The sequence below is a fragment of the Charadrius vociferus genome, unplaced genomic scaffold (genome assembly GCF_000708025.1).
Source record: "Charadrius vociferus isolate BGI_N301 unplaced genomic scaffold, ASM70802v2 scaffold843, whole genome shotgun sequence".
NCBI lineage: Eukaryota > Metazoa > Chordata > Aves > Charadriiformes > Charadriidae > Charadrius > Charadrius vociferus.
Window position 1 is genome coordinate 7,642 of NW_009647430.1, and position 13,192 is coordinate 20,833.

Below are 13,192 nucleotides of genomic sequence, written 5' to 3' on the forward strand. Positions count from 1 at the left end.
CGTGTTCGTTCACATCTGTGCTAGACAGCGCAGCCCGGGGGGGGACGGGACTGAAGAAAGAGGAAGGAAAGGTTATTATGGCGAGTGTGGGACTTGGCTCTGGCTCGGGGACTTTCCCTTTTCATCTAAGAATCTTCCTCATTGCTCCTGTCCGCAGGGTCGTTAGCCAAATCGCTCTTAGGCTGCCGCTGGCCGCCGTGGCTAGCGCTCCGGGGGCTGTACGGGCCAGGGCCGGGGTGCCAGCTGTCCCCACACAGCTCTGCAGGGTGCTGGGACCCTCCAGGGCCACCCAGCGCGCTGTAGCCATCCCCAGGGCTCAGGGTGGGCTGCAGGGGCCAGGAGATGCCCGCTCTGCCCGCTGGCAGCACGCAGGGCTCGGGGGGCGCAGGGGGGCGCGCGGCAGGCGATACGAACGGACACAGTCCGAAGGAAATCACTTACTGCTTACCCTTCCCACGCCACGGCTTCCAGACACATCCGCCTCCTGCCCAAGCCAGACTGTTGGCTAAAGTCTCCTAGAAAAACAGAACCAAGAACTCAGCCCGGGCTTCATTTTTCCGTTAGAAAAGAAGAGTGACAAGATGTTTAGACATTGCTTCAACAGTCCAAGCAGATATTTCTAACTGCAGAAAAAGACTGTGGTCGCAAGTGGTCACAAGAATTCTTGAAGGAAAACTACTTGTGGTTAGAAGCACTGCTAAATCCATAAATATAGTAAGGAATAGGTTTTGAAAACATTATCCCCTCAGGTTGATTAAAAAATTTTATCTCCCCTACAGCAATTGCATAGCTTCCTCACGTAAGATCCTGCAAGCCGCCTGAGGGAACGTGTAACGGTGCGACCCCGTGCCTTCCAACACCCATGCCGGCACTTGCGGAAGCCACAGCCATCGGTCTCAAAGCAGCCGTGGAGAAGCATCATCCCACCGCGGTGCGGGAAAGGAGAGACACACACTGACAAAGCATTTATTGCAACATAGTTTTATTCAATATTTTTATAAAAAAAGCTTAAAATTGTAAATACACTGCATGCTAAGAAAACACAAACGGATATACCATATTGTCATAAACCACGTGTCTTCGCATTTTCTCAGCATTTGAAGTTGCAAGATGGGCCACAGGTAGATTGGGTCCCAGGCGGGGAATGCCAAACCGCTGAGCTCGTGCGCTTGAAGTACCGAGGCTTGCTCTTGCCAAAAATATCCTCCAGCTTAGGTCTTGGAATTAGCCCAAAGATTTGGTCAGCGTTCACCAAGTGATAGTATTGGTGCGAAATGGCTTGATTAAGCTGAGACCCTACGGGAAGAACCACATCAGAGAAGCAGACTCTATAAAGGCGTTTCCAGCGCTCTGCTGAAGGAGCCCTTTCCCTTAGAGACTCCACAACAGTCACTCTTCTTCCACACCTGAAAAAAACTTATCTCTACAGCGAGGGTGCTCAACAGCTTTCCTGCTCGTTGCAAAGCTTTGAACCCCACACCCCATGGCAGGTCACCAGCAGTGCTTCTTCTAAGTTACTCTGCACTCTAGACATATCCCAAACCCACCAGACCTTGGTTTCCCTCACAAAAACTCGTTACGAGTGAGCCCCCACCATTCTTTTCACACCTTCGGATCCAAACACACGTGCAGAGCACTTTGGCTTAACTCCAACACGAGAGCACTTGCAGGAAAGCAGCTCCAGCCCCCCTCAGCACGCGGCGCCGGCGGCCGCCAGCACTGCTGAAGCCTCACACGCTCCTGGACTGCGCTCTGGGGAAGCCAAGATTGCACCAAGGGAATCTGGAGAGCTCCAGATTAAAGGAAGCTGAACTAAACTCGGCACCTACCATCAGCCCAGGCAGGGACAGGCTTCCGAGGCTCATTCTCGTCATCTGTGGAGTCATCACTGCTCAGATCCATCCCGTAGTCATTTTCATTTACCTTCGGGGATCTGGACTCCTCTGTGCCCTTCGGGGTCACTGAGCAGGATGGGGAGAGAGGTTTCTGGAAGCAGAGACAGCCCGGATTAGAGCAGGAAGCAGACCTGCCCCCGGGGCCGGGGCAGGCTGACCCCCAGCCCCTGCAGCCTCCGCAGGCACCTCAACGCTCCGACAGCGGCGAGACCAGCAGGTCGTGCTCAGGTCCCAGCATAGGTCCCCCAGCGAGATGCTGTTAAGACATCTGGGCAGGAGCCTCACGCTGCGCTAAGCCGTGAGTTGAGAGGCGAGTTCCCAATGCCACATGCCGGGCGAGGAACTCCGCTGTAAAGGGAAGGCAGCCCGAAACAAGAGCCGACATCTGACTTCCTAGAGCAGATGCACCACCCACACTCATTTTCATCCCTAGTTCAAAAAAACAGAGGAGCCAAAAAGGTCACCTATCTGTGTACGGGCAGCCTTTGATCTACACCTTAACTGGAACATCTATAATACTCCTACTTGACAGCTAACTTGAGTTGAGATTTTTGGTAAAACCCAGAACTGCTCAAATCCTTTTGGCTTTTTTTTTTTTTTTTAAAAAAACAAAACAAAACAAAAACACACCACAACCACAAACTGAACTTTCTATGAAACCGTGTCCCCCTGACAGCCGGGCTGTAGCACGGGACCGCGTGCTGCGGCAGGGACTGCAAACCGCAGCGCTGAAACAGCCGCTTGCCATCTCTGCGGCTTCCAAGCTGCCAGGCAGAGCCTGCCGGTACCCGGCCGGGAAAAAAACAGGGCTGCGCTTCACAGTGAAGCTGCAGGTCAGAACAGCGCAAGCCATAGCTCGGAGACCTCCTGGCTTTGTGGTGCGGAATCGGGCTGACGAGAAGACCCAACAGTCGTATGCAGTAGGGGAGCACCTAGAGGTGCTGACCAGTGAATAAAGCAGGAAGGCAACCCTAATTCTGCAGGATGGTTTGTGTTAGGGGAATGCAGAAATATACGGACATCTGTACAAATACAAAAACTGTCCCTGTGCTCAGTGAGTTTAACTACTTTCAACACCTCTCCCCTCCTGTTTTCTGTAGAAAAGCCTTAGAACATACCATGTCTATCTAAGTACTTGGTGTTTGCACACACGGCTCTACCGCTCACACCCTTTCACACGTTTCGCGGCAGACATGGTTTTCCTTCCCCAGAGCTCCGACACGAGTCACAGCGGGGAGAAGCCCAGCAGGAAGAAGAGGAGCCAGGCAGCCCCAAGACAAGAGAGTTTACCGGCAGCGGCAGTGCCGTTTGCCTCCCAGCAGCTTTTCCTCCACCCCTGCTACCAGGTCGGAGCAGCTCCAGCTCGGGCGGGCTCCTGCGCAGCCACCGCCGCCGCGGGGCGGCAGGCTGAGCCGGCGCACCAGGATGTGCTGCCATCCTGTGGCCGTTTCCAGCATCTTTTCCAAGACAAAACACTTGTTTTCCCTCCAGGTTCCCGCTGTGCTGAGCTCTCGGCCAAGCACCCAAGAAGACAGACATCCCCGTCCTCTGCACAGATGCCTGTTAAACCCCAACAGCCTACACTGGAGGATTTAATTTCCTGCTCCATCACTGACGGATAATAAATCTGCAGGCTGGCTCCAAACCACAGGAGCCAATTAGGCACCACAGACTCATTTTATTTAAGGGCTCTGCTGGAACCAGGACTCACCTTTACAGCTTTGCTCAGCCATGTGCCAGAGGCAGGAGTCAGTGCTTCTGGTTGCTTGATTTTCTTCTCTCTCAGCTGCTGCCGGGGCTCCTGCAGACCATCTTCCTCCTGTTAAGACGCAAGAATTAAGTCATTCTTCATCTCTGTTCACCCAAGCAAAACCACCAGACTGTCTCTGGAACTGAGCCGTATTTTCTGGGGCCCTTGCAAAAAAGTCCTCAGTCCCTCTGTGTCATCTTCTGCAGAAAAAACCCCAAGCCCAAGACTCAAAGATAAAGCAACTCCTGCCTTTGCTCAGATCCAGACCAACAAGGTCTCCAGGGCTCATGCTCACCTTCACCGCTTTGAGCCAGGCATTAGAAGCCACAGCAATGGATTCTGGTGGCTTGGCACTCTTCTCCAGCCCAGGCAGCTGGTGCAGCTCTTTTGGGTTCTCTTCCTCCTAATACAGAGAAAAAAAAAAATAAATCACTGCTTAAACTCCTTTTCAACCCAAACCACTTTATCGAGGAGTTTCTCCTCCCGTACTACTCCTCAGGGAAGAGCTAACAGGCGGGCAAGAGTGGCAGACGCTTTGAATTACACTCAGCTTCTCTCCTGTCTGGAGGAGCTTTGCTGTGGCTCGCTCCAGCCCAGTCGCTGGCAACAAATGAAGAACTCAGCTTCATTAAAATGATATAGCACAAACAGGAGTTTGAGTGTCGGACCTAGTGAGTAAGGGCAGCAAGAGCAAAGATAAAAGGAGGAATTTATCCTCCAGAGGAGGAGTATTAGGGGTGTTGATTTTTTAGTAATCACAAAGACAGAAGAAAGAATGGTGTTAAGAGGAGAAAGAGTGGAAAGAAAATGTTACTGTGATATTTTGAGACAAACAGTCTTGACTTTAAGCCATAACATTCTTTGTATAAATGCAAATGATGATACACAAAGCCATATGATACCTCAAGTTTGTTATGGGGATCACATCCTCCAAATACAGTGAGCAAATGTAGTAGGAAAAAATAAATCTCTTACTAATTTCCATATTCATTTAGGTATCAGTGAATGCCATTTGGAGGTGTTCTTCAAAGCGCCATTGTACGGCTGTCATCCATCCTGTGATGGGGCTGAGAAGGCTCACCTCTTAACAAGAAGAGTCAACCCCAGCATTAGCAACAGAGTTGGCTTATTCTTGCACAAACCCCAACTCCTTATAATAACGTTTGGCTCATCATCAGTTTTCTCGTACTTGTTCCTCTAAATACCATAATAGTGAATGATAAAACCTTGAACAGTAGCAGCACTTGGAAAACAAGTCTGATCTCAAAGTAAGTCTGTAGAGCCTCTGCCTTACTAGTTCACACAGAGAAGTTGTTCCAAGACCGCTTCAACTCCCCACCTTTAAGTGTTTTTCAGTAAATGCTGCTGACTCCGGCTGTGCGTGGGGGGGCTTCTCCCTGGGGAAAAAAACCTACGATTTAGTTATAGAGGAAAGCATGTCCACCTCTCCCCCGCCAAGCATTCCTATAGCCTCCTTTGCTTCGGCACCCCAAACCGTTGGGACAGCCTGACACTCACACCAGCCTCCCAATTTCAGCAATACTATTTATATTTACTGCTTCACCATGCCCGGCACCAAGTCCCCTCCTCCAGGACAGAGACAGACCAATACCTCTCCTTCACTTGTTCCACCTGTTGCTGCTCTACAAGGTTCTTCAGTTCCAAGACTTTCTTTCCTTTTCCCTTTCCTTCATCCTCTCTCCCTTTCTGCAGTGGTTCCTGCTGCTCAAATTCATCTTCCTCCTGAAGAAGAACGAAGAAAACCCTTCTAACCCTCCAGCTCAAGTGGGGGAAGATGGGAGGATATGCAGCGAATGCTTTGAGACAACCTGTGCTTGTTATATCTCATTCTTACCTCCCACGGCCTGCCCGCCAGTTGGGCACCCTCTCCCTTCTCCCCCCACAGGTAGGTACCCTTGTGTTCAAACCCAACATCAACTCTCTAGACAGAAATCTTGAAGCACGGACCCTAAAATCCCCACAGCAGGAGGCAGCAACCTTTCTCCGTCCCACCAGTCAGAACAGCGCACGGGTTCCCTGCTACTCCTTTCCTTTTCTACATGCAGGAGGCACCTGGAGTTGCTCTTACCACCCTCGGCACTTTCTGCTTCTGTGCATCAGCTTCCCCGTGCTTCTTCGACAGTTTTTTCCTGCTCCACTCCTCTGCCGCTTTCTCTTCCCGCCCTTGTGAGAGGCGCACCTGAGAAAGCCACACGCGTCTGCTCGGCCGCCCCCGAGGAGGCACCTCACAGCCTTGTCCGAGCGCAGGACGGGGACTGCTTCTGAAGTCTGAAGTCTGTGACACTCCAGGTCCTAACGAGACCCAGAACCCCCCACCCAGCAAGCAGCACACGTGCATTGGATTTAGCACCAACCTCGTGCAGCAGCGACTCCACCGCTTGCTACCGGCTGTGTGAAGAGACACCCATCTCCTGGGGTGACAGAAGAAAGGAGCAGAGACCATTACACAACCCCAGAATACATGTTTCCATCTTGTGATTCTCTGCAGAACAAGGGGATCTGGCATCTGATTTCCACTTTGCCTGCGGCACTGCTGTCGACTAACTGGACCGCAGCACGAACCGGGGATGTGAAAGCTGCCTGAGCCCCAGAGACACGGCTCCTTCGCCGGAGCTCTCTGTCCCGGCAGAAGCACCAGCATGTCCGCAGCAGACCAGCCTGGGCTGGGTGTGCTTTTGGCCGCTCAGGTTTTGGGAAAGGCTGAAAAGAGCACAATTCCTTTGCTTTCTAAGGCTGACCCTTTCCAAAGGTAACTCTAGTCCACCCTTCCAAACACGCATCCATCCTTCTCCCGGAGGCTGCTGGGGCTCCGGGTCAGCCAGGCGCAGCCCCCCTCCGTCCCACAGAACCCGCGAGGTTGTACAAAAGCACAGCACTGCCTGCACGCAGCCATCAACGGCCCATCCCCGCACGCTCCTCACCTTCTACCTGTCCCCAAAAGCAGGCCAGACAAGGCTTTAAAAACCAAACACGATACAAACACACAGAGCCAAGTCTACTAGTCACGAGCGTCCCTTGCGTGCCTGGTAGCTATTCTTTCCCACCACGTCCTTGCAGACCCAGCGAGTGCTGTGGTTTCGCTGTGTGTGATGTTTCGTGCGAGCAGCTCCCGCTGGCGGCGTTGCAAGCCGAGTAAGGCTGTCTCATCTGCAGGGCCTGCTCACAGGACAGTCAAGAGATGCTGCCACATTCCTTGAACGCAGAGCGCCATAAACACTGCGTGTCAGAACAGGAATGTTTAGGAACACTGCAGAGGTGTGGAGAACAAAAGCCTCCTCTTGTTAGACAGAGAATTTCAGTGTCTCTGATGCAGACTTACCCACCACCTGATTAGTCACCATCAGCAGCAACCCTGTGCTTGCACGTACCATGCCAGTGCCCTGTTTGCACCCTTTTGGTCTCGCAGCTCACCGGGATAGTGTCAGTGCACTGAGTGGTCCAAAGCTTGGTCAGCCTTCTTACCTTATCATCGTTCTGTAAGATCTTCTGCTCCATCCGCTTTTTCTTCTCTTCTTCCATTTGTTCCACCCGCTCCCGAGCCTGCAGCGCCTTCCTCAGGCGCTCTTCCCTCTTCCTGGGCAGTGTGCGTGAGAGAAGGGCTCGTTAGTTTTGTCTGCTCTAGCGCAGAGGGTGACGGGGGAACAGGGACTCGCCATGGTAATTGGGCAAAACAGTTATGCTGCCAGACTTGCTTTGGCTGAGCCGAGCCTCAGCTCACTCCTGGGTTAAGCTCAGACGTTATCCGGTGCTTTGCACCAGTGCAGTCCTTACTGCAGCGAGCCATGAACAGCAGCGCTCAGGCTGCCCAGGCCCCACCGCTTGCAAAGTGCTCCTTTCAAGTGGGAGGCACAAGGCACGGCACAGCAGTGCTGCCCGCCTGGCAGGGGAGGCCTCCAAAGCAATTCTGTGCTGAACCAGGCAAGGAGCAAGAGGTAAGAGACCCAACTCACTGCTTCATTTCTGCCTGCCGCCGTCTCTTCTCCTCCTCCACTTTCTTTTTCCTCTGTTCCTCAGCCTCCTGCTTCTTCCTGAGGCTTTCCAGTCTCTGCCGCTCCTTCTCCTGAAGGGAGATGAGTTCAGACTGTACGGATTGCCAGGGCCTGTTTCTTCCCTCAGGCTGCTCGTGCACAGTAGCTAGAGGCTAGGCAGCTGCCAAACAAAAAAGTCACTGCCAGAGTCATATTCACCCACACACCGGGATGGGAAGTGAATAGTAGGGAAGAAACAACACAGGTTTGGCAACAGTGCTTATTCAACTAATAAGAGCAGGAGAGTCATGGGCATAGGAGGGAAACACCTCAATCCCTCAGCAGTAGAGAGTATGTTTAGGCAGGGAACAGCACACTCCTGCTGTAGGTGACCACCCGTAGCAAGTCCTCCTTGCCGGGGACGGTGTTACCTACACCAGCAGCTGGCAGAACGGGGGAGAAGGCGCACAGTGCAAGTAGTCTTGTTAGAGGCCAAAAGGTTTCCTTGCAGTTCCCAGCCCCAGCAGAACACACCTGCAAAGAGATCCTGCCACCTCACCACTGGTGTGGCCAGTTTACTTATTTGGCCAGAGCGCTGCGTGGACGCCAGCGTGAGGGGAAAGAGCTGGCAGTGCCCGTGAGGCAAGCAGCACAGCCGCTATCACCTTCCAGCCCCCACGGTGAAGGGTGTCATTACTTACAACAAAGTCTCCCTGTAGACAAGAGACAAAAAAGCAATTAACCCCCCTTCACAGCACAGGCACCCCCTTCTCGGCTGCAGCTCCTCACCAGTACGTGGCAGAGAACCCGCCGCCTGACCCCACGCTGCCCGTCTTTCAGCCCTGCAGCAGCCAATTAGTCAAGACACAGGGGCAGACTCCTACTGCAAAGGGAGAAGCTTCCTACTTTCCTATGGCTCGACAGTCTCAGGATATAAAGTGTTTCTGCCGACTACAGAGAGAGCAGCTGAGGTTTCTCTGCATATGAGGAATGTTTGAGGATTGGCGCTAAAGACTCCCGGCCAGTAACAATGTGGGTGGACAGACTACACAATGGAACACCAACCAGTTTCCCTTCCCTGGGGAGGCTGAAGTAGAATTGCGGGGCCGGTTTGCTACGAGGACCTGCACCGGTCCATGGCAGCAGCCAGAACTAGGAAGACGTTTCTGTTTTTCTAAGCAAACAGTCCCTCCTGCCACTCCCCCAGACTTGATGCCCTCCTCCAGCCCTGCCAGGGAAGGCGGGACTCTGACACACCTTAAGATCAGGTCGGGTGGGAGTATTGCGTTTGATGAAGTTCTTTATGACACCCCCACGTCCTGTGGGCCCCGGGCTCGCGAGCAGCTGGTTTCGCTGCACAGCCTGCAGGAAGTTTTTCAATGGTCTAACAACCTATGGGGAGAAGACATAGGGAAGTCAGTACCCGCCCGGGAAAGGGAGGCAAAGGGCCATGGCACCCACACACCTTGCTAGCTGGAGAGGAAGAAGCTGGAGTCTGGTTTGCTGAACTCTTGTGCTTCTCATCCAAAGGGAAAAGGGCCTGACGCCCTGGCTGCTGCCCGTTCCACATCACGCCCATTGCTTGTTTGTAGCTTCTTGTCCTGATGGCGTTAGCAAGAGGCACGTTAGGTGACCGGGACGCTCCCCAATCTTGCCAGAACCATCCACTTGCTGTTACCCACTTCCCTCTGCCTCCTCGCTGCCACCAGAGCTCCCGGGACCTCAGTCAGCCCTGTGGCAGGCACACCAGCCAGGCGTGAATGGGGACAGGAAAGGCACACGACAACTTGCTGGGGGAACACCCCAGTTCCAGAGCAGTAATGTGCAACATCACTCTCGTTCCCTACTCGGAGTCCCAGCGCGCAAGAAGTCTCTGTTCTATCTGGTATTTACAGCACAAGACAGACAGGACCCCCGTGAGTTTGCAGCTAGCCAGGCTAGCTCACCCCACCGGCAGGGTTCCACGGGCTTTGTGGATACCTCGGATGCTCACAGATTTACCTGTGTTAGAAATGACCGTACTTGCATCCCCTAATTCCAGGGGAAAACGCAGGGGACAGCTTTACTGCACAATCGGGGCCCGATCCAGCAGCAGCCCCAAGGAGGGCTGCAGATCCTGACCCATCCAGGTGAGAAGAGGGGTTATCGTTACCCCCCTTCCCATCCGCTACCCACAGTAAATTCACCCTGGCAAAACCAGGACAGGAGACTGAGGGCAAAGCTAAAAGCAGCCGAAATCTCACGTGAAACACCAGTAATACAAGCAGTGAGGAAACAAGTCAGGTATTCCAGACACTTGCACAAGATAAAAATAAAGAGGTCAGTCACCTACTCACGTTGCCTCCTGAAACTACTCCCGCACCACCCCTTTATGAGCCACTCAGAGTCACAGCTAAGCTGAGTTAATTGTGCTAGCTTAGTCACCTTTGCTGCTTTGCGCATGAACTCATGCGTCTGCTTCCCCAGCCAGACCTGGGTCCCAGACCCAAAGAAGGCTCAAGAAGTAAAAGGAACTCCCAGAAGACAAGATTTGGCCAAAGAAGATTTGAGAACTATATTCGATGGGGGGGAAAAAACCACACTTTTAAACAAATTCCTTAAAAGGCCAGGCCCAAGTCCTTCCCGACCACTGGCTCATTCCTCCTCCTTGCAAATGCCTCATACCAGATGCGTGGGGGATTCTCCTGGGACTTGGCACAGTGGGGTTGTTCCTGGTTCTTGTTCTGGGGTCCGCCGTTTGGATTTACACAGCTCCCTGTGAAGAAACCTGTGGTCAGCACCACGTGCAAGGCATCCTGCAGGGCTCCGATTCTTGTCTCCAGCTCTCGTGCGCTCAGAGCCCTGCAGCACGGAACCAAACTGAGAACCCAGAAGCCTGGATGGCTACCCGGAACATCAGAGTGGTGTCCGTAGGCCGTGGAGCATGCTGTAGTACGCACAGACCCTTCTGAACAGCCACAGCCCGTCTCACCAAAAGGCCTCTAGCTACTCTTCCCTCCGCTCCAGCTGCTCAGCACATCCTACAGTTCCCAGAGGGGATAAACACAAAGCCTGAACCCGCCCTCTCCTTGCTTTGAGGAACAGCAAATAAACGGGGTCTGTAAACCCTCAGGTAACGGAACCCAGAGGAAAGGGATGTCAAGGCGCTCTAACAGAAGGTTACACTATGCAGACACCAGCTCTAAGAGCATTCTCCTTTCAAAGTGCCCCCACTCACTCATTATGTGGTCTGAAGTTGGACAGGACAGCATTTCGCTCAGGGCTTGGACACATTTACAGATGCCCTTGCTTATCTAATTGCATGTCTCGCCTCTTCAGGAGATCAGAACTTTACTTGAAAAATTACCTGGACTCATCAGACGTGTTTTTGTTTCAACACAAGTCCCAGATTTTCCACAAACCCTCATGTTCCACAATCCCTCCCCGATCTGTGCGTCTTTGGGGCTTCACGCAAGAAAAACGCAGCCAACTCGAAGTTACCTTCGCTGTTCCCTGCCTGTTGCTCAGGAGGAGGCAAGCGCTGTGCAGGAGGGCTGGCAGCTTCTGTACTTTTGCTTGAAATGAGGACATCTTCAGCAGTCTGCAGGGAAAGGAAACAAGCATTCTCTTTGCACGTTTGCTCCCAAGAACAAGGCCACCATGGACCTGCTGCCCTGGAAGAGCCAGTCACTTCCAACTGAATCCACCTGCCAGGCTAGGGTCTGCTCTCCTCTCAAGCAGAGCTGTGCTGCATGGACACCGACTGGCTCATTTCGGTAACAGGGGGTCTGCTCGTGAAAAAACAGCCTTGGCAGGAAGGACAATCGCCCAGCACTTCCCAGCCAGATCAGGAGCTTTACTGGACCTGGACTTCAAAATCGAAGTGCCTTGAGAATGACAGGCAGCTTCTATACACCTTGGAGACACCAGTTTTCAAACTACAGATATTCCAGTCCGGAAAGAGAATTTCCGGTAAAGTGTTTCAGGTTCATTAGGCACTTTAAGTACCATTACAGTACATTCACAGGAGGACAAGCAGAGAAGCTGCTGCAGCAGAGCACCCTCACGTGCTACGAGGCTGCTGCACACAGGCTGTGCCTTCCCCTACCCGCTAAGCTACCACCTGCGACCACCACACAACCCAGAGCAGAGCCCCCTCCCCGTTCCCGCTGACGCTTCCCAACCGCACCGGGGAGCTGCTCTGAAGCAGGGCCCACTCCTCTCTCCGCTGGGCTAGTTTGCACCTCAGCTGGCTCGCAGCACCACCACACAAGACGTTTCTGCCAGCTCAAAGGCGGGGATGGGTCTCTCTGTCCTGCTAGCAGCACAGGTTACGCTAGCTTGCTGCGTACATAGCCTCAGCGACCAAGGAAATCACATCAGCTTGAACTGCCCTCCTGACTTTTATAGCTCAAACCAGCCATGCGCCAGTCAGGCTAAGAACAGGCAGTCAATTACCAAGCCCAGCTGGCAGGCAAAGCCTGCTGACTCCTGGGAACGTGGCCGAGCACCTCCCAAAGCTCCATCCTGAAGAGACCTTATCAAGGTACAAAGTGTCTCTGCCCACCCGGAGCCAGAGTGCCAACCGGCTTAACCAGCTGCCTGGGCATTCGAAGGGCAGCACTGGCCAACTCCGCAGCACCTTCGCTGAGCTCGAAGGGACAGAACGACCCTTGGCCACACTCCTGCTTCCAGGGGCAATGCTCAGCAAAAGGGATCAACTCGGGCAAGATATCCAGACACAGTTTGTAGGTCGCTCCTTAGAACTTACCTTTTCACTTGGGGGATTCAGTTCCAGTCCAGGTCTGTAAAAGAATAGGTATTTTAAGTATTTCAACCCTCTGAAGTGCGAGTTACAGGCAACAGAAGTATGATGGAGCCAGCGTATGGGACCCCAAGGGAAGCGCAGATAAACCCACGTACATCCAGAGCACGAGCCTGTTCCAGCCAGGCCAGGCAGAGGTGGAGCTGGGGTTTCTTCTGATGGGCCGTTCCATCGCATTACTGCACAACACACTGATGAGCTTTGACCCCTCCTGCAGAGCTTCCACAGAGCAGGTAAAAAGGAAGCTCCCGAGCCTCAGGCTGAGCTTTACCTGCCCACCTTTCAGATCAGACCACAGCTGACTGACCTCCAGCACCACCAGGCATTCGCAGGCTGGTTCCAGCCAGGAATCCCAGGACTCGACTCATACGATGGCAGCCAACGGCTGGCAGCCCCCCAGGCCTTACGGCGCAGGCTGCACCCCACCCTGGCGCAGCCATTAACCTCACCGTGCTCTGAACGGACTTCTGCGAAGGAAGGGCTGTGCCTGAACAGCACAAACTGAAATATCAACCAGCCCCACGTGACATCACCTAAACAGTCCGTTACAAAACCAGCCCTACATCTGTAATGTAAAAGTGACCCATATAGGTTCCTGGCAGGGTTTTCTGTGGTTTCTGACCCCCTGCTTTACATGGTAGCCTCACCTCACGCTGCTGGTCGCCTCTTCTTCCACAAAAACCTCCAAGGAGCTTTGACCTGGAGGAGAAAAACATAAGCTAGCTTGGAGATTTCATCCTGAGGCTTCCCAAGA

At 53.2% G+C, this 13,192-nt stretch overlaps 1 protein-coding gene across 1 annotated transcript in view; it reads right to left on the reverse strand.

Annotated features, from left to right (window-relative positions):
- Positions 1–1,090: 1,090 nt before the first annotated feature.
- The window catches only part of LOC104282471 (inner centromere protein-like), a 17,056-nt gene continuing 4,954 nt past the window's right edge, over positions 1,091–13,192 (reverse strand). The window contains exons 4-17 of the mRNA XM_009880564.1: positions 13,086–13,137; positions 12,385–12,418; positions 11,115–11,214; positions 10,299–10,389; positions 9,100–9,235; positions 8,892–9,026; positions 7,617–7,726; positions 7,129–7,240; positions 5,735–5,845; positions 5,242–5,388; positions 4,985–5,038; positions 3,607–3,714; positions 1,830–1,986; positions 1,091–1,296 (exon numbers count right to left, since the gene is read on the reverse strand). Of these exons, the coding sequence (XP_009878866.1) occupies positions 1,091–1,296; positions 1,830–1,986; positions 3,607–3,714; positions 4,985–5,038; positions 5,242–5,388; positions 5,735–5,845; positions 7,129–7,240; positions 7,617–7,726; positions 8,892–9,026; positions 9,100–9,235; positions 10,299–10,389; positions 11,115–11,214; positions 12,385–12,418; positions 13,086–13,137 (1,553 nt within the window). The remainder of the gene's footprint in view (positions 1,297–1,829; positions 1,987–3,606; positions 3,715–4,984; positions 5,039–5,241; positions 5,389–5,734; positions 5,846–7,128; positions 7,241–7,616; positions 7,727–8,891; positions 9,027–9,099; positions 9,236–10,298; positions 10,390–11,114; positions 11,215–12,384; positions 12,419–13,085; positions 13,138–13,192) is intronic.